The sequence below is a fragment of the Amphiura filiformis genome, chromosome 1 (assembly GCF_039555335.1).
Source record: "Amphiura filiformis chromosome 1, Afil_fr2py, whole genome shotgun sequence".
Classification (NCBI taxonomy): Eukaryota; Metazoa; Echinodermata; class Ophiuroidea; order Amphilepidida; family Amphiuridae; genus Amphiura; species Amphiura filiformis.
In genome coordinates this window covers 66,071,949-66,099,829 of record NC_092628.1, presented here as the reverse complement: position 1 = coordinate 66,099,829, position 27,881 = coordinate 66,071,949, and the positions used below count along the sequence as shown (strand labels likewise).

Here is a 27,881-nt window from a genome sequence, read left to right as displayed (position 1 = left end):
ATTGCGCTACTACATTGGCTAGAAGCCAATCTTTCGTCGCTTCGCGATGAAGTATTAACTCAGCTGAAATCGGGCCAGGGGTCAACATATATTTAAAGAGGTCGAGGTAAAATTAGATCCGGGGGTCCCATCCTCAATAGACCGCGGGCAATTAGGGGGGGGGGGCAAGCAATTTTTGGCAAGCGATTTTCGGCACACATTCACGGGGCGCCTTTTTCAAAAAACGCTCTAAAAAGGCTTAATAGGAAAACAGTACGGAAACGCTTAAATATGCAAATTTTCCTGCTTGCTGCGCTCGCAACATACATAGACCATTTAAAGTTTGCAAATTGGAATCCCAAAAATTTGGCATGTTCAAAGGGGGGGGGGGGCAAAGATTTTTTGGCAGGCCGAGAGGGGGGCAAACGATTTATTGTTGCACAGCCCCTTAGACCCGGGCGCAAGACTTTCATAGACAAGGTGAATAGATCTCCTGATTGATTGATAAGTTGCCTTTGCCTCCGGCCTCCCCCCTTTGCATTTGCCAATTTTTTGGAATATTTGCTAGTGGTAGTGGCGTAACTACGGGGGGGCAACATGCCTGGGCGCCACCCTTAGGGGGTGCCAAATTGACCAATCAGCATCGATTCTGCGCCCCTTTAAAAGTCAAAATTTTCGCGCGCTTCGCCCGCATTTCAGCACAAAATCAATTGATAAAACATAACTGATATTCAATGCTCTAAAATAATACTGAGTTTTCTGAAAATCCCTTTTCTTAGAAAAACTACCGGTAACCTTTTTCCTACTGACAAACAAAACTGAAGTTTATTCTATATAGCCTAGGCTCCTTTAGTTTTTGATGCTTTTTTTCAGAACAAATTTGCAAACCCTGTTTTTCTAAAAAAAAAAAAAAAAAAAAAAAAACCAACAACAACAACAAAAAATTAAATAAATAAATAAATAAAAAGGCCTAGGGCCTATTATAGGCCTTAGGCCTTTTTTTTTTTTTTAAATAGTTTTTCTTATAATGTTTTGGTTCATGCGGTTCCAGGGGTGCTCACTTGTATATGGCATAGGCTCTGGAAGATTTTTAATATTGGGGGTTTGTCCGTTTTTTGTCCGCTCCGAGGTGCGAAATGCTAAAGGGGGTGAAATGCATACATTTTTACATGAATTGTAGGCCTACCTTACATTTTGAATTATCCTAAAATTATGAATTTTACCATAAAATTATGAATTTAACCTAAAATTATGAATTTTACCTCAGATTATTGGGGGGCTCTAGGGTTCTTGGGCCCCCTCACCAAAATTATTGAGGGGCTGGCCCCTCAGGCCCCCCGGTTCCGGAGCCACTGTATGGGTCAAGTTGTCCTAAAATCAGGCCTGCATAAATTATTACCGGTATATTAAAATTACAACTCATGGGCGTTTTTTCTTCAAAAACTCCGACCCCCCCACCCGCACCCCCTGAAATCAAATGGTGCGGCTCCTTGACCTTACTGGAAATCGCCAATCGCTTATCGTTCAGCGACGGAGTATAAACATAGCTGTGATCAAGAGATGTTTTCAACTGGATACCGGAAGTGTCCAGGTATAAAAAATAGATGCCTTGATGCAGGAACCCAGCAGAAACCAGTAGCAATCACCGTGAATTTTTAGCTGATTTTGATGATTGAAGGAAGCTTAAAAACCTAGACTTCATTCAACTGATATTATTTTGCAACAAAAAGCTCAGCTGCTAGCTGCTAGTGCTGGACTGCAGTGTGAAGATCAGTGGTAAGTCATGTAACTTATTGTAAGTCAAGTGAGTAAGCTTACCCACACATATGATGTATACGGAAACAGGACACCTCGCCCACACGCAACTTCGCCTACACGGCATCTCGCCTACGTGCCATCTCGCCCCCTATGCAATGCAATGCATTGCAATGGCGGTTGTGGATGTATCATGACGATCGATGTGACCGGAAGGGTCGTGTGTTCCTGTGTTGGTAGCAGACTATACGATCAAGGATTCGTTCCAATGAATGCACGGGAACATTCAACAAATTTGTGTGTGTGTGTGGTTCTGGTTCTGGTTCTGGTTCAGGTACTGCTAACCACCCACTTGCGGGAGCCAAACTAGCAGGACGGTGCACCGCTTGGTTACTTGGTGTTGACGTAATACTGAGTTACTGCTGCCTTGAACTTGTCTTTGTCCTCAATTGAGGTGATGTGTTTGGGTATGGAATTCCAGTCTACCAGTGTTTTTGGAATGTAGGAGTACTTATAACAGTTTTTATTGGCTTGAATCTGGGTGTATTTGACGTGTCTTGGGTTGTGTTTTATAAATTGAGGCCCCTACCGTCCTGTCCCGTGTAGATTATGTTCGGTTTTTAACACACCGTGCTGATGTGATTATAACAATATTTTTTTAATATTTTAATATGTGTATGCATTTTTTCAACATGCATTTTTAATAATTTGATAACTTCGTGTTAAAGTGTGTTATACGTGAATTTGTATGAAGATAATTTAAAAGAAAAATATGGCAGTCTTAATTTTTTTAATACCATTGATTGTTAAAACTTTCAGCCTACTTTTAATAACTTGATAACGTGATAAAGTGTTCAAAATAAATTTTGGCCATTTTCAACGAGCAGGGCCTGTGCTGTGCGTTTAGCCTTTTTTTTTACACCATGGGTACTTGCTGCCGACGATTGCTTGACAAGTCCCCAGCGTGACTGCCAGCCAAACCACGGAATGGCCCGGAAATGGAATATACTGGATACGTTATGCGTGCGGCGGTGACAGTGCCATTGATTTACCCATGTCATACCCGGCGATTTTCATGGAAGTCTTTACTTGCCAGCGTGTTGGAGGACGGGTAGTGTGTGCAACAAAAAATTGTAATTATGGGCCGTGTTAAAACATGTTTTGTGCTTGTAAGTCCGTACCATGCACACGAAGACGAAGGAAAGCCATTGAATTATGATACAAAATCATAAGGGTAATGAAAGTTGATTCCAAGTTTCCCATCATCGTCATCACTTTTTTACATTATAGGCCTATTAGCTTATATTTTCACGAACAATAATTAATTTAATATGTCCGAAATTTGGGCCTTATAAATGTATTTTTATGTTAAATCCTTATGTATTTTACTTTTACAGATATGTTTTCATGAACAAAAGAATCAATTAGGCCCTATTATATGTGTTATTTTATTTTACAAATTATGTTTACTTCATATAAGTTCATACTTTTTAGTGTTAAATTAATTATGGCCAGTATGGCCTAATAATTTATATAATATGGCCAAAAAAGCGCTTATGAGTTTTGTGTATTTTTATTTAATTAACCAATCATTCATTTTACGGCTCAAACTCACTTAAAATAAAGTTAGAGATGTTCAAAACTTTTTGCAGTCCTATAAAAGATATTAAATCAGAGAAGATCTTCTTTGACATAGCCTAATGAAACAATTAAGGGAAAAATAAATTTTTCAAAGACAAATGCGCACAACTAGCAAAACAAACGCCAGCAGCATGCAGCTTTGAGATATTTTGTGGGAGGCTGTGCAGTGACATGACTTATGCCCCATTTTGCACCGCGTGTTAACGGCGGATATTCATTAGTTACCACTTACACGAAAACGCCGGGTGTGATTATGTTCAATCAATGGTACCATGATCCAAGCACGCAAAAATGCCAGAATACACCGATGTACCTTCCTTGACAAGGCCGGGAACTGCACGCGGCCGCATGGCATACACACAGCATACACACTGATGTACGATCGATTGCTTGACAAGTCCCGGGTCAAGTATGCTCTCAGTTTGATTAAGACCCCGAGAATTATGCGGGCCATGTTTTGTGCTTGCGACGTAGGCCTATCGGAGGCACGCGAAGAAGAAAAAGTTGCAAATGTTTGCAAAACTGGTTAATACTAAATACGATTTCGGTAAAATTTTAATTTGGTGTTATTCTTTGTCAAATATTATTAGTATTAACGTGCTCCCTTATAGGCCTACACATCCAAAGACCCATCATTTTCTTATTGTTTTCACGCAAAAGACTAGCTCCCAAGGAATATTTCCTCCCAAGACCATCAAGTTTTAGAATATGGCCCAGAAAGAACTCTTTTCTTTTTCTTTTTTTTTTTTTGGGGGGTCTTCCCTCGAAAGGCCTCATTTGTTAGCAACTGCCCTCGAAAGACCTCTTTTTTGGATCCTACTCCTATTTATTGCACAATTTTCCCCCCCGAAATACCTTATGAGCGAAAATGGAAAATGTTACTTTTATGCGCATAAAACTGAATCTGGAATCTGTGTTTTGTTTTCTTTCTCCTATAATTCTATAATGACTTTGGTTTGTTTATTTGTTCTCTCTACCGTCCACTCCCGCATACACACCCCACCTAACACTCCCGCTAACACTCCTTACACACCCCTTCATGAACACATCTCAAGAATCAAGCGCGAAATTGAAAATGTTACTTTTATGCGCGCATAAATCCGAATTTGAATTTTTTGTTTTTGTTTGACGGTTGTGTTTGTTAGAAATCAGTAAAGAAATATGATGTGCATATGTATAATATAGGCTACAAGAAGGTATACACATGATAAATGAAAGAAAGATAATAATTATAATAATAGAAACAAGGAAGGAATTATTTTAGACAAGCGTTAATTGTGTGTATGCCCAGCCTGATCATGCAAACGACATCCGAGTAATCCGAGCTTCCAAATCTGGGTGTTTGATAAGCCTAGATAGGGAAGACCCATTCAGAGACGCAAAGCGCACATGAAGAGGCAAAATTGGGGCAAAATAATGATTTATATGAAGTTTAAAATGAAATCATGTATGGTATTTGATAGACCTAGAAGACGCGGTGCGGCGTGTTAATAGGATCTAGGAAAAATAACGAGTTATATGAAGTTTAAAACGAATCATACCTATATAAAGCCAAACAACCTACATCTTCCAAATCTGGGGAAAATAACGAGTTACGTGAAGTTTCAAATTAAATCACAGCTCGTATATCAATAAACACATTTATTGCACAAAATGTTTCCATTTGTTTGAAATTTTTCCCAGGGTAGCTCCGATGTCTTACAAACATAATGAATTTGATTCCAATGTATACTCAGTGGACATGTTAAAACATTACAATGCCAAAAAATCAGCATGATCAGGGTTGAAACGTATTATGTAAAAACGATCGAAGGCCTCCACTATATGGTTTTATCTCTTGGCCCGGCTCTTGACAGTTCAGTTTCGCACACTAAATTAATACTAGGAGAAACTTAAGAAATAAGGGAAGGATTCGATTTTGAGCTTGTCACCAAGAAATTTAAGAAAGAAGGACTCCGGAAGGCCGAATAGACTTTGATCATTGGTGATCAAAATCATGAGACGACCATCTGTTACATGTTGCGTAGAGAAACGTAACACTTGCAGCTGTAGGTCTTTTAGTTTTAGCTTTAGTCTTTCACATATCATTTCAGTACACCCATTATAATCATTTTTTCTCTTCCCGTCCAATTATGCTTGTTTTGTACTCCGTCGGTAATCAAATGGTTCGAATACCGTATTAGATTGTTAAACCCGGTTTCCTCCTTCAGGCATAAGGCCAAAGTCTTTCTTTCCTTATGTCCTTTAATAATTTTTCTTTATTCAATCCTGTTCTTTCTTGAGGCCCTAGGCCTAATTCTTTTTTCCCCTTTGATACGTTATTGTATTGTCAATGGTCATGTCATATACATAAATAATTCAAACTTTCTGACTTTGGTTTGAGCTGAGACTAAGATACCTAAACCCTTACTTGCATTTGAATCAAATAAATATATTATATAGGATACATGCTAAATACTTGAAGCCAAAGCAATTAAGTATAACGAGTCAGATCATGCTGACGGTGTTTATGCTACATCATATGCGCAGGTGCTCCTTTGTTAAAAGGGAAATCCCTGATGAGGAACGGTCAAAGATAAACTGTGAAAGTCCACTTCCGAAAAGGAACTTTCACCAGTTCGCTTCATGGTCTTTCTTACGCCATGTGAGATACTAGTAGTGATCATATATTCTGAGCTAAGCATAGTTTGGTAACTATAAAGAAAAAAAAGGTCCTACTCGTCCGACTGTCAAAAAGCTGAGACGGTTAAATAATAGCATTGCATGAGTACGACATAGAGTAGGCCTACTAGCTTAAACATATAAATCATCATTATCAGTTTGTTTTATTTATTTATTTAAACTTTCTTTACCCAGGGTAGCTCCTTCAATGTCAAGCACTGATTTCCAAGGAGGCCCTGCATTTACAATGTGAACAAGAAGCATATATATATATACAGTAATAAATCAGAAAATACATAATTATAAATGGCACATGAAATTGTGAACAATTGGGAAAACATGTAAATTCAGATAAAAGACATATTACACTGGTTTTATCAAAAACAACTGCTTAAATTGAGCAATACTCATTTCTTTAAAATTACATCTACTATCATTTGGAAGGCTATTCCACAATTTAGTAGCACGTGAATGAAAAGTTCTTTTACCTGCATTAATATTATATGGTGGTTCAAAAAGAGCAAAGTTTCAAATTATACGACATGCATGAATAAAGTACACATGACACAGGCCTACGTATCTTCCAAATCTAGGTTTATCAAACTCCCAGATTTGGAAGTTATATGAAGTGGTCCTTTTTTTTATTATTATTCATTTTTGCATTTATATTAAACAGGACAAAACACAAATAACTTGAGAAAAAAAAAAGATAGAAAGAATAAAAAACAACATACACAACACAAATACAACAGCATCTCTAACATATATGACTAGTACAATATTATGCATATTTTTAAATTCGTTTTATACTTTGTTTGTCCATGGGCACACGAGAAAGACAATAATATGTTATATTTATGTAATTACTAATTTTCTTTGTTGTTACATTATTTTCTTACACAAAACATTCCCATTTCATACGAAGTGGTCCTTCAATAATGTGTGATTTGCATAAAAAATAGCTTCCTATTTAAATGCTAGTTTTCACTGATAGCTCTTATATATTAGCTCGTACAGAGCGCATTATCCCCTTTTAATTTCGAGCCAAACAAATGAGGTAAATTTAAAACGAAGAAAATTGCTATTTCATTCCAGCGCTTAAAATCTGTGTATTAGCTCGCCGATCATATTATTATCGGGCGGGAGCTAAAGGAAAATTATGGACCCAAACCATACCGATCAGATAGGGCCTACCATGAGTCAGACTCAGATGCCAACAACAACCCACCAGGAACCACGGAAATCCATCCAAAAGTGGCAATATAATAAGAAGAAGTTAAGAACACATGCAGTAAAACATAAAATCAGACCAAATAAAAGAGGCGAATAAAAGTAAAACAAAATTGTGACTAGAAATATTTAAAAAAAGTAGAACCACATAACAAAACAATAACATAACACATAACAAAAAGTAGAAAAACAAACATAAAAATATAACAAAAAGGCATAAATCCAAAAGAAAGCAAGACCAAAGAAAAGCATACGCCAAAAAAAAATAATAATAAAGAAATAAAGAAAGAAAACCATAAAAATGGAAAAACAATAGGACAAAAAAGCCCAACCCCAAACATGTCAGAAAACAATACCAAATAAACAAAATCAAAAGGAAACAGTACAAAATACAGACAGACATAATATTAATTGATACAGACAAAATAAAACAAACAAAAACGCATAATATACAAAAAACAATACGATCGTACCAAATTAGTATGTAGTAGGCTACAAAATAAAGAAAAGGATAACCAAACCAAAACGAGCCAAAATATAACTAGAAACGTAACAAAAAACAAGCAAAAAGCCATAGACCTATCCCAAACAAAGAAATTATTCACCAAACAAAGAAAAGCATAAACAATACACTAATTAAAGGAAAAACTAAATTGAAAATATATAACCCAAAACCCACTCAGACAAAGCTCTAATAAATCCAAACGAAGAAAAACAAATAAACAACATAACAAATTATAGCAAGAACCAAGAACAACAACAAAGCCAAACACTAAAAAACATTACGAAATATGAAAGAAGAATATTACAAATTACCCAATAAAGAAAACATGCAAAAGTCCAAAAGACTATTAAAAAAACGGTACCGTAGGGAAACGTAGGCCTATTAAATTTTGATGCACTATACTTTCCTTATTTCGAAAACGCAATACTGAGCTACTATTCTAATTGCCGATATAGCTAAATTAGGTGAGGGGGAAATACAACTATTATACTAACTTCTCAACTTCAAATCACCACAGCACCATCATCAAATCATCACCTATCGCTATTCTCAAGACTACAACAGGACGTGGTCACTATATTCTCGTCCATTCAATGGGGGCGATTTAATGAATACATCATTGATAGTACGATCTGAATACACACACATCCTGTGCGCATCGATCGTATACATCCACAATGCCATTGCGTTGCATTGCCGCAATAGCTAATTAGGGGGCGAGATGGCACGTAGGCGAAATGGCGTGTAGGCGAAGTGCATTGTGGGCGAAGTGTCCTGTATTCGATGTATACGTCGAACAACTGAATACATGCACGGAAACAGGACGGTTCGCACCCTTTCAATTTCGGACCCGTGCACTTTCGCCCCCTTTTTACCCGCAACCGCGGGTAATGTGCTGCTGTTGATTGATGATGCACGATCGATCGCTTCAACTCCCGGCGGTACAGTGGGGTGTTGACGTGTTGTATGTGTATAGTATTGGTTGACTGTTTAGTGTTGATTGTCTGTGTTTGCAGTACCGGTACTGAGTCCAGCGTGTACAAAAGCAAGTAGTATGTTTACCCGGGATGTTGATGGACTCTCCGGTTCGATTGAATTTAATAGGCCTATATTATTACAATATATTAAATGTGTTTCGACTGAAGATTGGTATTCATTATGTTTTTGATTTGTTATTTTATTTTTATAAGTATTATGGTGACAGATCTTTCGCCTACGCTGCTACAACTCTATGGAACCAACTCCCACTGGATGTTCGTCACGCCAAATCTGTTAGTGTTTTTAAAAGACGGCTGAAAACCGCTCTGTTTTAACTTTTTGTACTTTATATCGCGTTGTAGGTGCCGGTCACCTTTAGTATCCTCGCTTGTTATTTGACTGTATATGTTTTTATCACGGGCATTTTAATTTTTTATCATGGACTTTAATGTGTTTTCTCATGGACATGGATATTTGCTTGTCTTTATATAATTTTGCCTAGTATATCATGATGTATTTTGTTGTAGTGTTTAAGATGGTATAGTGTTTCTACCTTATATATTTTTGTCTCACTGAATTTTGGTGTAGTTTTTAAGATTATATACATAATGGTGTTTTAAATGATTGTTTTTATTGTACAGCGCTTAGAGACGTTTGTATTAGGCGCTTTAAAATCCCCTATTATTATTATTTATTATTATTTTACTTAGGCCTATTTTATTTTATTTCATTTCATTTCTATTTTATTTTATTTTAGGCCTATTTATTATTTTTATATAATTATAATTATAATTATTATCATTATCATTCACCTGTATTCACCTGTATTCACCTGTCTTCTCGGGCTCTCAATTAAACCAAAAGGCTTATAATGCCCACCTTAGTTCAATCAAACTCCACTGCATGGGATATTTAGCCACTTACAAACTTAATAGACAAACTTGTTGTACTTAGCTTCAAGAACTTGTCTATTTCATTCTTGAAGCAGTTAACTGAGGGTGCCTCTACAGCTGACTTAGGAAGTGAATTCCACTGGTCCACCACTCTGTGTGTGAAGCTGTATTTCCTTATGTTCAGGCGGGCATGCTGTTTTTGAATCCTTAGACCATGACCTCGAAGATCTCTTTCAGAATCTTTCATCACAAACAGCTTATTCTTGTCCATATCATTGATACCATACATAATCTTGAAGACCTGGATCATATCTCCCCTTAGGCGCCTGTATGCTAAGGAGGGTAGGTTCAAAACTTCCAGTCATTATCATTATCATTATCATTATCATTATCATTATCATTATATTATTATCATTATATTATTATTATTATTATTAGAATTATGTTACCTTATTAGTACTTTATTGATAGCTATATAATTTAGTGTTAAATTATTTATGGCCTATAAAATTTATATAGGGCCTAATATTGATATGGCCAAAATTTGATGGCTTATAATTTATAATTTTATCCCATCTTTATGTTGCGAATTGATCTTCTTTGACATGAAACTAATGGGAAAAAAATATTTAGCAAATTTCTCAAAGACAAATGCGCACAAGCAAAAAAAACGCCTGGCAGCAGCTTTGCGATATTGCTGTGCTGACTTTCGCCACCTTTCTTCACCGCGAGTATTAGCTGACACTAGTACGCGAAAGCGCCGGTGTGACATGGGTTCAATCAATGCAATGGTAGCCTACGGTGACTAGGCAGTAGCACGCATATATTCGTCCCAGAACATACCCGTGGCCGTACCGGATCGATTGCTTGACAAGTCTCCGGGCCACGCAGCCGCGTGACTGTATAAGGTGTGACTTCTTCAACCCATTATGTAATGAATGACTAATGACTTACGGGAAAGCGCCGGGTATGGTGTTGGTTCAATCAATGGTACCGTAAACAGACACGCGAAAAATATGCCTAGTGACGTACGATCGATTGCTTGACAAGCCCCCGGGCCCCGCGGCTGCATAAACTTGTCAAGAAATAAAGATATTTATTTACGAACAATATACGATTGCACATTGAGAAATATTACAATTGCATCCATATTCTTTGCCAAATATAAAATATTATTAATCAGGAAAGTTTTCTGTTCGTTTTAATGTGAAATGGGCTATTCCAGAAAATAAGTGCACACCCCCTATAGAGGAGTAAATTTTCAATCAAAGAAATGTCTGGATTTCCAGGTCTGCTTTCTGAAAACGACTGGAATTCCAGTGGCAAATGTCACTTGAAAAAGCCTGGAAATCCAATTAAATGAAGGAAAAATCACGGAAATGTCCAAAATAAGCTCTCAAATTGAGGATTTCTGATTTTGAACTATTTTCTGCTGGATTTTTTCGCCTGTGGACACTTTAAAAGGCTGGATTTCCAACAGTCACGACTGGACAAAAAGTCCGGATATCCGAACTCCTCTATAGGGGGTGTGCATCTATTTTCTGGAAAAGCCCAATGTAAATAATGAACCAAATGTTAACTTTTATGTCTTTTAATGAATGATGTATTTTGTCTGTGTTCTTAATTAATTTTTATATATATATTTCTACAAGTGTTACGTAAACTGTATAAAACAAAGAAATGTAAATACTTTTAATGAATTTTGATATATTTGATGTATGATTTTTTGATGTTTATGTTTAAAAAAAATTCTTACATTATATAGGGCCTATGTATAATTCTACAAATTGTTATGTATATTGTTTTCATGACACAGGGCCCCTGTAATAGCAGATTTATCTGAAGGGTAACCCTGTATAAATATGGTTTTAATAAATAACATAAGTAAATAAACAAATTTGTGGAAAAATGCTATCAATTCTGCATTGTAAATGATTGACATTTATATGTTCATGATTCATTTTGTTTACCGGCCTGTCAATCACGGACTCATTATGACGATGCTTCATTAACACCACGGCATATCTAAAGCAGTATTCAGACTTTTTATTGTACGTACAATATTGTATGTAACATATATACGTTATTTAATCTATTGCCAGTAAAACGAATGTTTGATGACGAAAAATCGATAATATATTTCTGCTAGATATTGTATGTAACATATTATCGATTTTTCGTCATCAAATATTCGTTAGAACTTAAACATTACTGGAAATAGAATGGCAATAGATTAAATAACGTATGTATGTTACATACAATATTGTACGTACAATACTCGGAGTCTGTGGGGCGCTTTACGCGGTATCTTAATCCGCTAAATACTTTATATGCCGACAATTTTAAGGCAGGATGTTTGAACTCGAAGATGTCAATAATGTAATAGCATCTATTTCTTAGATATTAATAAAGAAGATCGTGTAAAGGGGGGATGACTTTCTTTCTTTCTTTTTTTTTATAGTGCCTTTTTTTTCTTTTCTTTTTATCAAGAAAGCTGCTTTGTCTTTTGAAACATGTCTTGTTTTTGGATGTTGCTGCACATAATAATTTATTTCTATCAATTAGATTTGTTCAGTTTATCTTAATTTCTTTGTATTTAGTTGGGTTTTTTTTCGTTTTTTTTTCCTTTTTTTTCTTTCTCTTTCTTTCTTCTTCTTTCTTTCTTTCTTTGTTTTTCTTCTTTCTTTCTTACACTTACACATTATAGTATTTATTTTGGAACTTAGCTACAAATATTATTTTAAAAAGCAACTAAACACAGAAACGCTATATTCAATTTATTATTATAACTATTATTGTTATTATTACTGTTATTATTATTATCATCATTGTTATTATTAGGGGCTGTGGAATAATTTTTGGCAGGCCAAGAGGGGGGAGGGCAAGCGATTTTTGGCGGGCCGTTCGGAAATTAACCCCCAGGGGGGGGAATAATTATTGCACAGCCCTTATTATCATTATTATTATTATTATTATCATCATATTATTATTATCATCATATTATATTATTAAATTAGCTTTGTTTATATGTTTTGTGTTACTCCCCCATTGGATTTTGTGTCATACTTTCATTGTTTTTAATTTTATCCATTGCTTGTTGACACTTGTATCCTTTTGGATCCATCCCTTGGTCGTCAGTTGGAACAAATTTCCCCTGTTTTTATACATATTATAATTAATTATTATTACTATTTATTATTATTACTATTTTTATCGTTGAATTCTAATTATTTCATTATTTTGGGTAAGCCTGCTGCTAAAATATCTGGCCTGTAATATATTCTGAGAAAAAAAAATCGTTCCTCTATTTTGTTTTAAAATATCCTTTCTTTCCTTCCTTCCCGGGTTTATCATGACTTAATAAGTGCATGCCCGACGCCCAGTACTATAAACATACTACGCCGCATCGCCGGGAGTTCAAGCAATCGATCGTGCATCAATCAACAGCAGCACAATAACCGCGGGATAAAAAGGGGGCGAAAGTGCACAGGTGCGAAATAGAAAGGGGGCGAAAGTGCACGGGTCCGAAATTGAAAGGGTGCGAACCGTCCAGCATTCACATGCACAACGTGTGGACCAATATATTTTTGTAAACATTTTAGGCCTAAACAAAATGTATATTTTCGTACAATTGTACAACTATCGTTTCTACCCTATGACTTATAAAAGTTACCTGTTATCAAAGTCTCCGCAAAAAACTGGTCATCGCAAGTATCTTTGATGCTGAAAACTAACGATATTCACGCAGGGACAGGCCGAAAACCTTACCTCGATCGTAAAATCCAGCTCATGCATGTCATAAATAATTCATTATTTCATTGTGTAAATGTCACTGACTGTGTCCATGTATTGTTATTGCACCTGCGAAAGCAGAAGTCATGCTGAATTTATACTCGATCGCTGGATCACCACGTGAATTCGCCTCTTAAAAAAAAGAAAACCTCTACGACCAGGTTGTTAAGCATCGAGCACGCTGACTGGCTTAGCAGTTATCAAAGTAGTTTTGTAAACCAATCAGGTTAGACGTACTTTACTGGCGGGTCCCAAGGGTTGGGGATCGCATTTTTAACTATCACTAAATGTTTCGGAATTGAGGTCAGCTAAAATGTAGACCGTTTCGGGGACTGTAATTGGTGTATATGTCACATTTTGAATAGTGAGCGATAAGTGACCAATTTGACGTTCAGCACAAGTGTTTATCCTTAGTCAGGGTACATGTCATGTGTTCCCAAGAGAATTTGTAGAAATCTCCGCGGAGTCTCCGTGTCTGAAATTCCCTGGTACAAACATTGTAGTCCCGGTGATGATACTATATCCGCATCGCTGTTTTCATACATACATGTACATGAATATGCATATCTCTGACCACTGTAAGGTCAAAAACGTGGCGTTGATTTCAACCAATCCGATCCACCGATTGTGACCACGTGGTCGTTTTTTTGCGGCTTTTTTAGACTAAAATTTTACACACTAATACTAATAGTGCCAAAATGGTCCACAAAATCGCTTCAATTAGGTCTTCATTTTCCACAGACACCCCCCCCTGGCATCGCGCAAGCGCGATGCAATGTCCGCTACACGGCCATTTTTAAAAGTTGAATTTTTTTCATCACACCCCCCTTGAAAAATTCATGCGTACGCTACTGGGACAGACTGCAGCCTTCTCTCCACTCCGCACACAAAGACTAGATCGATGTATTGAAAAATGCATGGTCCATCAACCCGGCAGGATGATCGATACCTGAGAAGAAAGCTAAACTTAATACGGTATCTAGTACTCAACTGTTTTTGGTATGCAATGCATGCATTGATTCCAAATATCGATATATTTTTTACTCATGTCATACTCTATCAATGATATCAAAATGCATTCAAATTCAATGCATTTTGATATCATTCATAGAGTATGACATGAATACAAACTATCAATTTTCATATTAAAAACACAAAACATCATGCAATTTTTTATATATTTTTTTAGGTCAACCATGAATGATCCTAGCATTTAGGTCTAGGTCCAGGGACACAAAAACCAAAAAAAACCCTTTTTTTTTTTTTTTTTTTTTTGGAATTTCGGGTATCCGGGCATGGAATTCCTGCCCGGGTACTCGGCTACCCGGGCGGGACTCGAATTCCCGGGACTCAGTCCCTACCTTAATTGGGGTAAGTCAATTTATGTGTTTATTTCAAAAACCTTGAGATATTTGAAAAAATCTGACATTTTTGTTATTGATACTCCCCTATTTAAGTTTGCATGGAAGAGCCATTTCAGTTTGGGTGCGCTGATTTGGATATTTATTCTGGATAAATAATGGAGTACTGTTAATTACAATTTCAAGCATCTGAGTTTAATGGGTACAAGAACCTGTATAATTAAAATACATGGCAAACATGCAACTATACAGGAGCCTTGTATTTTTTAGTGCAAACTCTAATTGAAATCATGCAATTACGTTGCACCCGATCTGTGATACAGATCCTCCTATACTGTTGTGCAGAGCAACTATGGTATAGGCTCCTTGTACTATTATTATCTGTTGCAAGGTTCCTTTAAGGGGTGGGATATGAACGTTTGGACAGTATTTATTGTGGGACATTAGAGCACATCAGACATATTGAATTGAATTCTGAATACGAAGAATGTCCTTCTGATATCAAATAATTTTGATTTTTTTAAATTCGCAATGTAATACACATTTTATGGCAAATCATTAAAAATTGATATTTTTGATATTTAACAGTACTCAAAGTAAACTTTATAAATCTGATGATTTATATTTGAAGTATATGTAGGTGGGATGAAAAGCCGACGATCAAATGAAAATTGTGACCTTTAAGATTGAAGATATGGATTTTTTTCCCAAAACACCAAAAAAAATTAGGTCTTTTGGGAAAAAATCCATATCTTCAATATGAAAGGTCAAAATTTTCAATTGATCGTCGGCTTTTCCTCCCAGCTACATACACTTTAAGAATATATCATTAGATTTATAACATTTACTTCGAGGACTGTTATATTATATCAAAAATGTGAAAAATATCAAATTTTAATAATTTGTCATAAAATTTGTATTATATCGTGAATTTCCAAAAATGAAAATTATTTGATATCAGAAAGACATTCTGCGCATTCAGAATGCAATTCGATATGTCTGATGTTCTCTCATGTCCCACAAAAAATACTGTCGAAACGCTTAAAACGTTCATTCCAGATCCCTTAATGTGTTAAAACCAATCTAATTGACAGCCTCATCCACCACTTTCCCCATCAAAATGCAGATTTGGGTATCAGGTCATACATTTTCTCATTATATTAAAATTAGGTATATTCCAAATCGGTATATTTCTGAAGAAATCATCAAAAAACCGTTGGATAGTCTTGACTGTGGTACCAGATTTGAGACTAATTTGACATTTTTTTGACAATACCGGTATCTTCGGAAATGCCACGATTTGGAACTCCTAATTTCAATATGTTTGATGAAAATAGGGTCTTTGATTTGATATCAATATACTGTACTGTATTGTTGCTAGTAAGCACCTAGTCTCTATTAAACGCCCACCCCCAAAATTGTCCAAAATGAAAATTGAAAAAGCAATAAAATTTACTATTATGTGCAAATATACATGAACAAAATGTTAGATCGTTCCTAAGTCTCACCGGATATTAAATAGGAAATTCATTTCTCATAATAATAATAATAATATTTATTTGAATTACTTGTAAAATACAAAGTAACAAATTAAGAGTACATTTATATACACACTTTACTTTTCTTATACATGACAAAAGCAAGTAACGATTATAAGCCATTCCTCCTGCAAACAGACACGTCTAAAACTGAAATGGGTGGTGTTATTTTGGTCATTTTTGTAAAAATGTACACAAAAAATTGATCCCTAATAAACGTCCACCCTTCATGAAATCTCATGGCCCATATGGGCGCTTATTACCTAGGAACAACACGGTATTACATGATCATGATGATTATCATTAATAAAAACAATATACATAAGTTTTAAGGGGGTACTACACCCCTGCCCAATTTTGTGATTATTTTTGCATTTTTCTCAAAAATTATAGCGCATTGGGGACAAGTAAGATATGTATATTATTGGGGCTACAACTACTGCACTGGAAATGTTATTAAAGCACAGACAACAGTTGTGGAGTTACAGTCAAAAAATGAGGGAAAACCAATATTTGATCAATAAATCAATAACTACTTGCTTTGAGTTGCTGAATTTTCAGTACTGTAGTGTAGTCCTTGCCCCTATAATATACATATCTTACCTGTCACCAATGTGCTATAATTTTTGAGAAAAATGCAAATATAGGCACAAAATTGGCCAGGGGTGTAGTACCCCCTTAAAATATGTGATTTTCTAAATATACAGGGTCACCTTCTTTAAAGCCAGGCTAGCTATAGACCACTTGGCATGTGACGTCATTGCCCGGCAGTATGTGCGCGAATTATGGCAATTACCTTTGTTCTTTGCCCTGCAGTGTGCGTACGCATCGTAGTTTGCTAAGGGCACATGTATTTTAAATCGCCCGCCACATTTCATATAGTACAAGAAGCCATTGAACAGTGTAGCGGCTCGTCCAAGCATATCGACAGACGAGTCCCTCGCCTCTGTTGATAAACAGTGATGTCAAGTGGTCTATAGTCTAGATAAAGAGCATGCTGGGTTGCTGGCCCATATAATTCTAAGAAGAAAAAAATGCTCATTAGCCCTTGGGTCAAATGATAAGAAACTGTGCCCCAGTATAAAGTCTGTGTAATGTAATGTAACTTGTAAGGCTATTTTATCCAAGTTCTAGGGGCTAGCTGTTACCCTGATCCCCTACAAGGTTTGACTCTTTAAATTTCAAAATTAGACTTCAACCTTCAGCATTCCCACACTGCCTTTATTCACATACCCGGAACTTAATAAATTTGTAGATCTTCCCTGAAATAAGCTGTGGATGTTATTATTGGGCATCCAAAGGCTTGGAAAAACAACATTAGTCTCAGCTTTGCACTTTGTATACAGGATGCCTAGGTATCAGATGGTGTTGTTCTTTTTAATACCAGTACCTCGACAGTATGTAAGTAGAGTTAAGGCTAGGGTGCAAAAGGTATTATGAAATTTTTTAAATCATGAACACATGTAAGCACTACATGTATGGTAACTGGCCGCTGATAATTTCTTGGTATTTTGTTGTTCAAAAATATGCGCATCATGTAGTACTTTCTATTGTGGGCCATTAGATGTGAGATATCTCAGCAGCAGCAGTATTTGCTTAAGGCTCAGCCGATGCATTGCCTAGCAACCATTGCGGACATATTCAATAAAAAGGCTGTGCAATCTCGGCACTTGTCATTTACATAGCAGCTAGTGCTCTCTCTTGATATCACCATGCAGCCCAATACATGTATAATAATGTGTTTGCAACAGATATAAGCTCAAATCACATGTCTATAAATGATTATAGCTCCTGCTGATATTAAATTATGCCATTTCCTGTGTGATGGATCAACTGAATAAATGGCTGCTTTTTCAGCTTAGTAATTTTGACACATTTTAAGAAAGGTCTGGATATTTTGGCGCATCATGTTAGTGGCCTGGATCTTGTATGAAAAGCTCCCTCGTGTTAATTTCAATGCCCCACTAATGTATAGATCCTGTGAAAATAACAATTTTGCATGAAAAACACCAAGCCCTAAAACATATACGTAACATTATTGGGATCTTGTTGGCACACAGATAATACAGGTCAAAGGTCAAATCTGACCATTTTGCTGCATTTTCAGACTTTCATATATGTCTCCTCTAAGACAGAAACTAACTCTAACCCCTAAACCTAGCTCTAACCCTTTCCCCTAACCATAACCTCGACCCTAATTAGCATATATCATGATTGTCTGTCTTAAATGCGACATCTACTCTTTCAACATCATACAACTGAAAAAATGATACCAGGTGGTAGAGAGAGAGAGAGAGTCCTATGACAAATTAAAACAAAAACTTGAGATCTCTGTGATAGTATGTGTTTTTGTATTGAAATTGCCTTTTATTAGGCCGGCATTTGTGTCACGCAACCCAACATGCGGATCTGAAGATCTTGTAAATCCATGCATCAAGAATATCTCAACAAGGGACTGTTGTGACTATTTAGTGTTACAGAAAAAGGCACTATCTTGATTCAGTGATTTCAACCAAAGACAGCAGCTCTCTACGATCATTGGTTAATGTTTAAGTGTGCATGTCCCTAATGGTACACCGTATTAACCTCAAACACCCCTATACCTAAATTAATCGAAGAGTCCAAAATGTGTATAACCAATCAGCAGTAAGAAAAATGTCGATATCAATTTGCCCATGACTATCACTGACGGGTCACTGGCCTCAATGGTCAGAGTACGCATATGCAATTCAGCCTCTACACAGCAAACAAAAGTCATAGAACGTCTAAAATATACAAAAACTCTTAAAATACTAAAATTTCATGTTTATTATATTACACATTATCATCTCCACGTTCCGCTCAGAAGTAAACACTAGATAATTAATAATTAAAAGTCACCTCATCCCTTGTTTTCAACCATGAAACAGGAAACTAAGAATCAATTGTGAAGGGCCTTATAATATAGGCCTACATGATATACTAGTCTGTAGTTGTAATTTCTTAGGAATTGGTTCCTAGAAGATGCTTCAAGTTGCATTTTAGGTTTCTGCAACTTACAGTGTAAGCACATGTAATACTACAAATTACTTTTGTCAATATCCATGGGAAATGTGCTGACTTTGACAGGTGGGTAAAATTGTGTGTCTTCAGTATCAAAGGATTGCATGCAAACAATAGCAGATAGATATAGATACATAATAATACATAAGATATCAGCTACACAAATATTATGTATTTATTTAGACAGATTTGTAACACTAGTTCTTGTTATTCCCATACATGTACAGATAATATTGACTCAGTCTGACCACATGGGATACAAGGGTGTTCAGTTTACCACATGCAGGACATGGTAAACATGCCCAAATCATTTTAAGGCAGCCTTATGGCAGTCATCGATTTTTGTCGGGGGGGGGTAGGGGATGTCACTGACTGTACACTTAAGAGATCTCCCCAGTGAGCTGTGCAATTAAAAAAAGAGGGAAATCTACTAGTACTACATGTAGGTTTGTTAATTTCTGACATGGTCGTCACTTTTGGATTGAGCTTTTACGTTGATTGCCTATAAAATCTGCAAAATCAGACATGTGCCATCTCATCCATGTTGAGGAGTAGAGATTGACAGCAGACTAAAGGGAGGAGGCAGAGGGGGCAACGTGCCCTGGACGCCACCCTTAGGGGGGCGCCAAATTGGCCAATTCAGCATCGATTCTGCGCCCCTCCAAGCGATGAAAGTCAAAATGACGTTTCCACCACAAATCATGACCATTGAGAAACAATCTATACTCCTCACTGCCCTTCTTAACTCAGTTAATGAGATCTTGCAGATCAGAAGCTGTTCTTGCAATGAGGGCGGTATCGTCAGCATACCTGAGGTTGCTTATTTGTCATCCTCCAATTGAAACCATACCCTCGTAGCCATCTAGTGCATTCCGCATGATATGCTCGGCATATATGTTGAACAGGTATGGTGACAAAATGCATCCCTGGCGTACTCCTTGGCCAATTGTAAAACATTCACTATCTCCACCTTCTGTTCTTACTGTGGCTTCCTGTCCTTTGTATAGAGTTTTAATCAAATCCACCACATGTGCAGAGAAGCCCATATCTTTCATGATGATCCATAATTTTCCATGCTGGACACAATCAAATGCCTTGGAATAATCAATGAAGCACAGAAATAAAGGTTGCTGGAATTCCATGTTTTTCTCCATTAGGTTTCTCAGGTTTTAGTTCCCCTTCCTCTCCTGAAACCTGCCTGCTCTGGTGGTAGCTCACTTTCTAGATGACCCCCAATTCTTTCAGCAATGATATGGAGCACCTTGCTGGCATGAGAGATAAGAGATATGGTACAGTTATTTGCACATTCACTTGTGTCCCCTTTCTTTGGTAACGGGAGAAACACTGCTCTTTTCCAGTCTTCCAGCCATTCTTTACTTCTCCATATCTTGTTACAGAGTTTGTGGATGATGGTGACTCCTTCAGCATCACTTTCTTTCAACAATCCTGCCTGGATGTTATCACTTCCGGGTGATTTACCATTCCTGAGTCTTTTTATGGCTTGCTCATCTTCACACATCAAGATGTCTGGGTCAGCATTTGCATCTTCCTGATCAGATTCTACTTCAGGTATATATTTCCTTCTCTAGATGCATACAGGTTTTCACAATACTGTTTCCACCTCGTTTTGATCTCCTCTTCTTCTGTAAGGATGTTGCCAGCTTCATCTTTCAGCACATTGAGCCTGTGAGTTGGTTTCCTGGTTAGTTGCTTGATGTTTCTATACATGTCCTTGGTGTTGTTTGTTACACTGTCCCTTTCAACCTCAGCACATTTCTGCTTGATGAAGTCAGTTTTATCTTTCCTGACCGGTTTTGTATTCTCCTGCTCAGGTCACGATAATCCTGGCGGTTATCATCCTTATCAAGTCCCCTTTCCTTTACTTTCCTTCTTTTATCCGCCAATTTGAAAACCTCTTCTGAAAGCCAGGGCTTTTTCATGTTCTTTCTTTTGGGGAGTGTTTTCTGTATCTGTAATTACAGTTTTGATTTCTTGCCACAGTTCTTCTGGTGTGGACTCCTCTGGATCATCTTCCAATAGTTTCTGGAACCGATTCTTCACCTCAACTCTATAGCTGTCACTGATCTTACTCACATCGTATCTGGCAGGCTTTCTTTGTTGTTTTTTACGTCTCAGCTTAAACTTCATGGTTGACATACATTTTGTTTGTAAGAAGTTGGTGGTCTGATCCACAATCTGCCCCAGGATATGTCTTTGCAGACATGAAACTAGATTGCCATCTCTTCTGGACCAAAATGTAATCAATTTGATTCCTTGTACTATGGTCTGGGGATGTCCAGGTGTAGAGCCTCCTTGGGTGTTGCATAAAGAAAGTATTGATAATAATAAGGTGGTTTTCCTGGCAGAAGTCAATAAGCATTTCTCCTCTCTCATTCTGTTCTCCCAGGCCACAGTTTCCCATCACATTTTTGTTGGTACTTTGTCCTCCAACTTTTGCATTGAAGTCTCCAGTGATGATCATGATATCTCTCTTATTGATACTGTCTATAGCCATTTGGAGGTCATCATAAAAGGTTTGGACTTCTTCTTCGTTTGATGCCGAGGTAGGTGCGTATGCTTGAATCACAGATATGTTCATTGGTGTTCCTTGTATTCAGATGGTAATGATTCTCTTATTAATTGGGTTGTATCCTAGAACACACCGGGCAACATCTGGGTTGGCAATGAAAGCAACACCATGCTCTCTCCTTGTGTCTTTGCCAGAGTTGTAGACAACATGATTGCTAGGTGTGGTGAAATGACCTTTTCCTGTCCATCTCATCTCAGAAATTCCTATAAGGTTGACATCATTTCTATCAAGTTCTCTGGTTACAATGTCCAGTTTACCATGGTTCATCGCTCTAACATTCCACGCTCCAATTTTCAAAGTTGTTTTCCAGAGGTTTCATCTGGCTTCTCTGTCCACACAGTCATAAGGTTTATTTACAATAATGGTTGTTATTTAATAAGATAGTACATTACCAGTAATCTCAGTCATTATGCTAATGTAAAATAAGCATGATTGATGTGCTAATAATTATTGTTCAATGGTTAGTGGTTATTCATCAAATTCTAAACAGCATATGACAAAAGTAGGTTAGCCCATCATTTACATAATAGTGAGACAGGTAGGTACATCCCAAAATAGGTCAGGTCAGTAGGCATTAATAAGAGTAGGCTTACCCAATTTTCCTGTTTAAAACCCTGGGAAACAAACATACTATGCAAATCTATGAACTAGATATGCAACACAAAAAAAAAATTAGAGGAACAATTTGAACCATTTCTATAAAAATTTAAAGCAATTTTCTAATTTGACCCATGTGGATGTGAAAATATGATCTTTCACCTTCATCACAGATAGGGCAACTAGTACTATCTGAATCCATATGACCAGAGAGGAATATGTGACAGCGATCTGTTCCATGGCGGCCAAAGGAGACATTTTTGAAAATGAGTTGCTATAATTTACCAAATACAAACATAGGCTATCATACATATATACTGAAAACACCAAAGGCCTAGCATACTTGAGTTTAAAGTTATGTGGTTTTGTGATGTCTATTTTATTATGTATTTTATTGTTATTTTACTCCATATTTTTGCCTTTGGCCTACATGGACCAGATCATGTCACATATATATGTTGGCATTGGTTCTAACAAATCTAAACACCTTTGAAATTTGAGCCCTTGGCCCTTCCCTGCAAAATGGCTGTTCAGATTATTTGTGTCCATAGATATCTGAAATTGGCATACTCTAAAATACCCATGTACCAATTTGTAATATTTCTGCTGGCCCAGAAGTGAATCGCGGGAAGTGAATATCTACAGACAGAATAGAATTAAGGTATCAGTTATTTTCACTCCTGTACATATATATCCTAACCAAAGACAAATATGTCAAAATGAAAACCAGCAGCCAATACCGTAGGTCTACATCCTTTATCTCAGATTAAGACCTCATTTGTTGAAATTGGTTTAGAATTTAAAAAAACAGTGATCAAAAACCCAAGGGAAGAACAAAATCTTAATTTGCATTTGCAGTCTAATCAATGGAAAGCACAGCGCTAGTTCTCTTGTTCGAGAACACTTTTGTGTTCAAATCAATAGACCATCCAAAGGAACAATCTGCAACTTTTGAATTTGCATCTACCTTGATATTTTGGATCACCATGTCTGTATTTGTTGACCGATTTCAGCAAACGAGGTCTTAGATCTGAACTAAAAGATGCAGCTCATTGCTGGTTCTAATTATGATATTTGTCTTTGTTTGGCTATAGGGGTGAAAATAACTGGTACCCAAATGATTTTGCTATCCGTAAACCCCCTATCATTCAGATCAATACCTAGTACAATTTTGTGTAACAAATTGATTGGCCTTGTTGAGCTCAATTGGAATGTATGTAACTTTCTTATGGAGTTTTTGTAGAAGGCACCATTTATAGAGCTGTAAAATACATTGTTAATGCTTGGTAATCATTGTAATTGCTACCATATTTAGTCAAAATGTAACATCATATATTTATTTTTTACGCACCCAACAACAAACACAATTACACAAACAAATATAAGTAAACAAACAAACAGATACAAGATGGGAATGCACTAGTAGATGAAAAATTTAGACTTCTAGATATGTGTGACATGCCCTGATTTCTGATTGTGAAAATCAGGTTATTCGTAGGTTAATAGGTGCAAATATTATTGCCTTTACTGTCAATATATTATCAGTGTGTTTACATTATCATTGTATCAATTGGAATACTTCCAGACAAGACAGATATACATTGGGTAGGAGTATTCAGGAAATGCAATGTAGGATATGAAGTATCAAAATGTAGACCAAGCTTTTTATCATAAAGTGTTGGTGATTTTGAATTCACTCTCTGTGGAAAGACAGATTTGGTCAGATTAAAAAAAAAAATGTCATAGCCAAAACAGTAACATAACAGGCCTAATTAGCTTTTAACCCTATTAAAACAGATGTAATTTGGGATATTTTGGTCCCGGATTTTGGTAATGTATCACAAATTCATGTTTTAAAACAGAAGTGTGAAAAAAGTGTTTAAAAAATTTCATGAGGTGTAAAATGTATCACCCATTCTTACAATTACCTCCAAAAATATGGACTTTGCCATAGTGTTAGTGACCAACAAAATGACCCATTTTAGTCAAATGTGACCAAAAACATGCGACTCATCCACATAGTGAAATCATAAAAATGACCATTGTTGTTATAGCAGGAGGAGAAAATGTAATCCTTACTGGCAGCACATATCAGTGGCATACCCAGGCCTCTCCTAGCCGGGGGGCTGGAGAAAAGGTGAGTTTTGCCGCCCCCTTCATCAACCGCTCGAAAAGGTTGACCCAATATTGTTTTTGATGGTTTGAAAAAAAAAAGGATTAATATCTATATAGGTGCTAGCAACTGAAAAACAAACAATTTTATTATGTATTTAAATTCAAAAACATTTTTTACAATTTTTCCGCCCTTTTTTCTTTAATCCTTTCTTTTTGCCACCCCTTCTTTTTCTGCTGCCCTTTCCTTTTGGCCTCCCCTGCTTTTACCCGGAGGCTCACGCCTCCAAAGCCCCCCTCAATATATGCACATGCATATGTACCTACCCTTTTCTACAAGCCTTCTACAGACCCCCTTGGATTTTGACCTCAGGCTGAAAGAAAACATTTGCATCCTTTTATTTACTGTTATCTAATGCAGAATGCAAGATACAAAGAATGATAAAGTAATGTGAAGCAACCCTACATGTTATACACTGTACAAATATGCCTAATGGGTTTCAATTTGAGAAAGTAAGATAAGTACATTAATTCCTTCCAGTAATGGATTCATCATGGAATATATCAGAAATATTCAGTGCAGATCAGTAAATAATTAATAAAGTCTTGCATTTAGCAAATCATTCAGCTTTAATGGATAATGATGCATGAATGGATTGAATCAGGTTCTTTTCATAGTAGATAAAGAAAGTGGGTGCAATGGTTGATAGTAGCTTTTACTAGCTAATACTCCTTTGGCCATGCTCATTCGTGTCTATCCTTGACCTTCAACTGATCATTGAAAATATCTTATTTTCCATCTGCATCTTAAATGAATATATTCCTAACATTCTATCCAGTCTTTACTTGGATACAGTGGATATTGGGTGCGCCAAATAAAGTAAATTGGACCAATTTTGGCTAAAAAATCCCTGAAATTGACCAATTGTAAATACAGAGGGTGGGCAAAGGGAGTGGGGCAAAGTAACTAGCAAGTGGGAAAACTTTGAAAAATGGGCTAAAAAGTGCTTTTAAGGCCTAAAAATCTTAAATATTCAATCTTTTATTTTCTATTTCGTATTTTCAAAGAAAGTGGTTTTTGTTTGTGTAAGGTGCACCTGTATTTGGCCAGTCTTCACCTTTGATTTGGACAGGTTTAATCCTGTGCAGAAATGATTATCATCATAATAATTGTTATTCAGTTTTATAAATATGATTAGTTGTAAGTTCATTCAGGTCCCGACTTGATTTCACACCATTCCAGTATATAATTAACTTAAATTAAACATTCTCTGACTAATTAGCAATTATCTCTTTATTCATCATTTACAGTGTTGGCAGTCGTAGATAATAAGACGACTGCTTGGGTATAGAGACAGGAGCAGAGTGAAGATAATGGTTGCTAAGTAACAACAGCCAGTCAGGCTGTCAAGCAGGCGCAGTTCCCATAATTGACTCTCCAAGATGAGAATGGTAGGTGTTGCCATTTAGGGATGCTTTCATGCTAAATTTAGTGGATTATGGTTTTTTTTATTACAGCAGTGGGGTGTGCAGGTTTTCAAAAGTCGGGGGCACAGATCTTGATTCCCCCAACTGTTCTAAAATTTTTGGGTTCCAAAATTATTTGCAAACCTTAAATGATCTAGATATATGATGTGAGCATAGGAGTAGGAAATTTTGCATTTTAGAACGTTTCTGTTGTGAGTGTCCTGTTTTCCCAAGCCTTTTTAGAGCATGTTATTTAAATGGGAAAATTCTGTCTTAAAACTATCTCCAGCTCCAACTAAACCTCCAAAAATGATGTGATAAATTAAAGAAACTATCTCGGGAATGCATTTTTAGGAAATATCTGTCTAAGCTGCATAAAATCATTTTAATCCAAAAAATCATATTATTATTGTATCAATTTGTTAATATATGTGCAGCCAAATAGTTATGTTAGGCTATTAAAATTCAATTCAACCTGTGCTAAACTTGATATATTGACTAACCGGTTCCATGGTGTATTTCAAAGACTACTATAAACGCACAGAAGCTGTATGTACATCCAAGCTTGGGTCATAGAGATCAAAGATTTTATTTCAAATAGACGTGGGTGCTGTTCCTTTTTATTTTGTATGTATGAAATAATACGGAACCATCAACAGTCGATAATAAAATAATGTCATAATATTGGGCATTTCTGTATCAAATTATGTGATATCTGAATGCAAACATTTTCAGGATTTTGTATGCGTTGGGAGGGGTACTCAAAGTGCATGAAGGTGTGTGATGTGTTTCATACCAATGATTAGGGCCAATAAATATTTTGGGCAAAAAGATATTTCATTCACATGTACTTTGCTCCATCAAATATCTGATTCAATGTTGTTTTGACCTATATTTATCTTTCATGTATAGGTTAATGTATTTGTTGGCTGGAAATATACAGGGTACAGTACTTGAGGTTAAGACCAAAATAAAGGGGGACAAAACTCTGTTGGACTGAACATGGAAGAAGTTTCTTCCATGGACTGAATTAGAACTTTGGATCAATGTCCATCGAGCCAATGACACATTATTTCCCCCATACAAGCAAAAAAAAATTGCAAGTAATCAAAATCCTTGTCTCTGAAGACTGTGTGACAATTTTTACAATCCGCATTTTAGCATGTTAGTGATTTTCCCGATCATAAAGTGTTTTAAGGATGTTTTTTGTTTTTATTTACTTTTCAGAAAATTCAGCCCCCTCCCAAAAAATTTTTTTTAAAAAACACACCAAAAAAACGAGACAATTTTGTTTGCCTTAAGTGTCACAATAATTTTCCCCAAGTGTCACAACATATCCCCCTATTCACAAAACAATTATTTATAAAGATCCAAATAATATAAAGATGTGCCCATGTTAATCTTGCATTAATTAAGTGAAGTGCTGAATGTGTAATTATTATAGAGACACTATTCCAGCAGATTTAATCAAGCATCAAACAGCTCCTATCCATATTGATTGCTTGAAGCCAATTCTTGGCAAAGTCAACATCAAAGCCAACATGAATTAAACATTAATGAATGTCTTCATGTTTGGATGCTACTTGCATGTCTGCCATCGCAGTAAGCATCAGACTACTGAATAATAGTAACATGACCTTTCAATTCTATTCTAACAATTGTCAATTTAGTAGGATTTATACATACAGAAGTCTAGTGGCTATTTTATATTAGGTTTTATTTTTTACCATCTTGGAGAAG

The 27,881-nt window shown here is 36.3% G+C and overlaps 2 protein-coding genes across 2 annotated transcripts in view; one reads left to right on the top strand and one right to left on the bottom strand.

Annotated features, from left to right (window-relative positions):
• Positions 1-1,567: 1,567 nt before the first annotated feature.
• The window catches only part of LOC140151270 (serine/threonine-protein kinase 32A-like), a 248,083-nt gene continuing 221,769 nt past the window's right edge, over positions 1,568-27,881 (top strand). Inside the window, exons 1-2 of the mRNA XM_072173550.1 lie at positions 1,568-1,755; positions 25,986-26,126. The gene's annotated coding sequence lies outside the window, so the exon portion shown is untranslated. The remainder of the gene's footprint in view (positions 1,756-25,985; positions 26,127-27,881) is intronic.
• LOC140162379 (uncharacterized) lies at positions 20,203-20,517 on the bottom strand. The gene has a single exon (XM_072185586.1). The coding sequence runs from the start codon at positions 20,515-20,517 to the stop codon at positions 20,203-20,205; it is 315 nt and encodes a 104-aa protein (XP_072041687.1).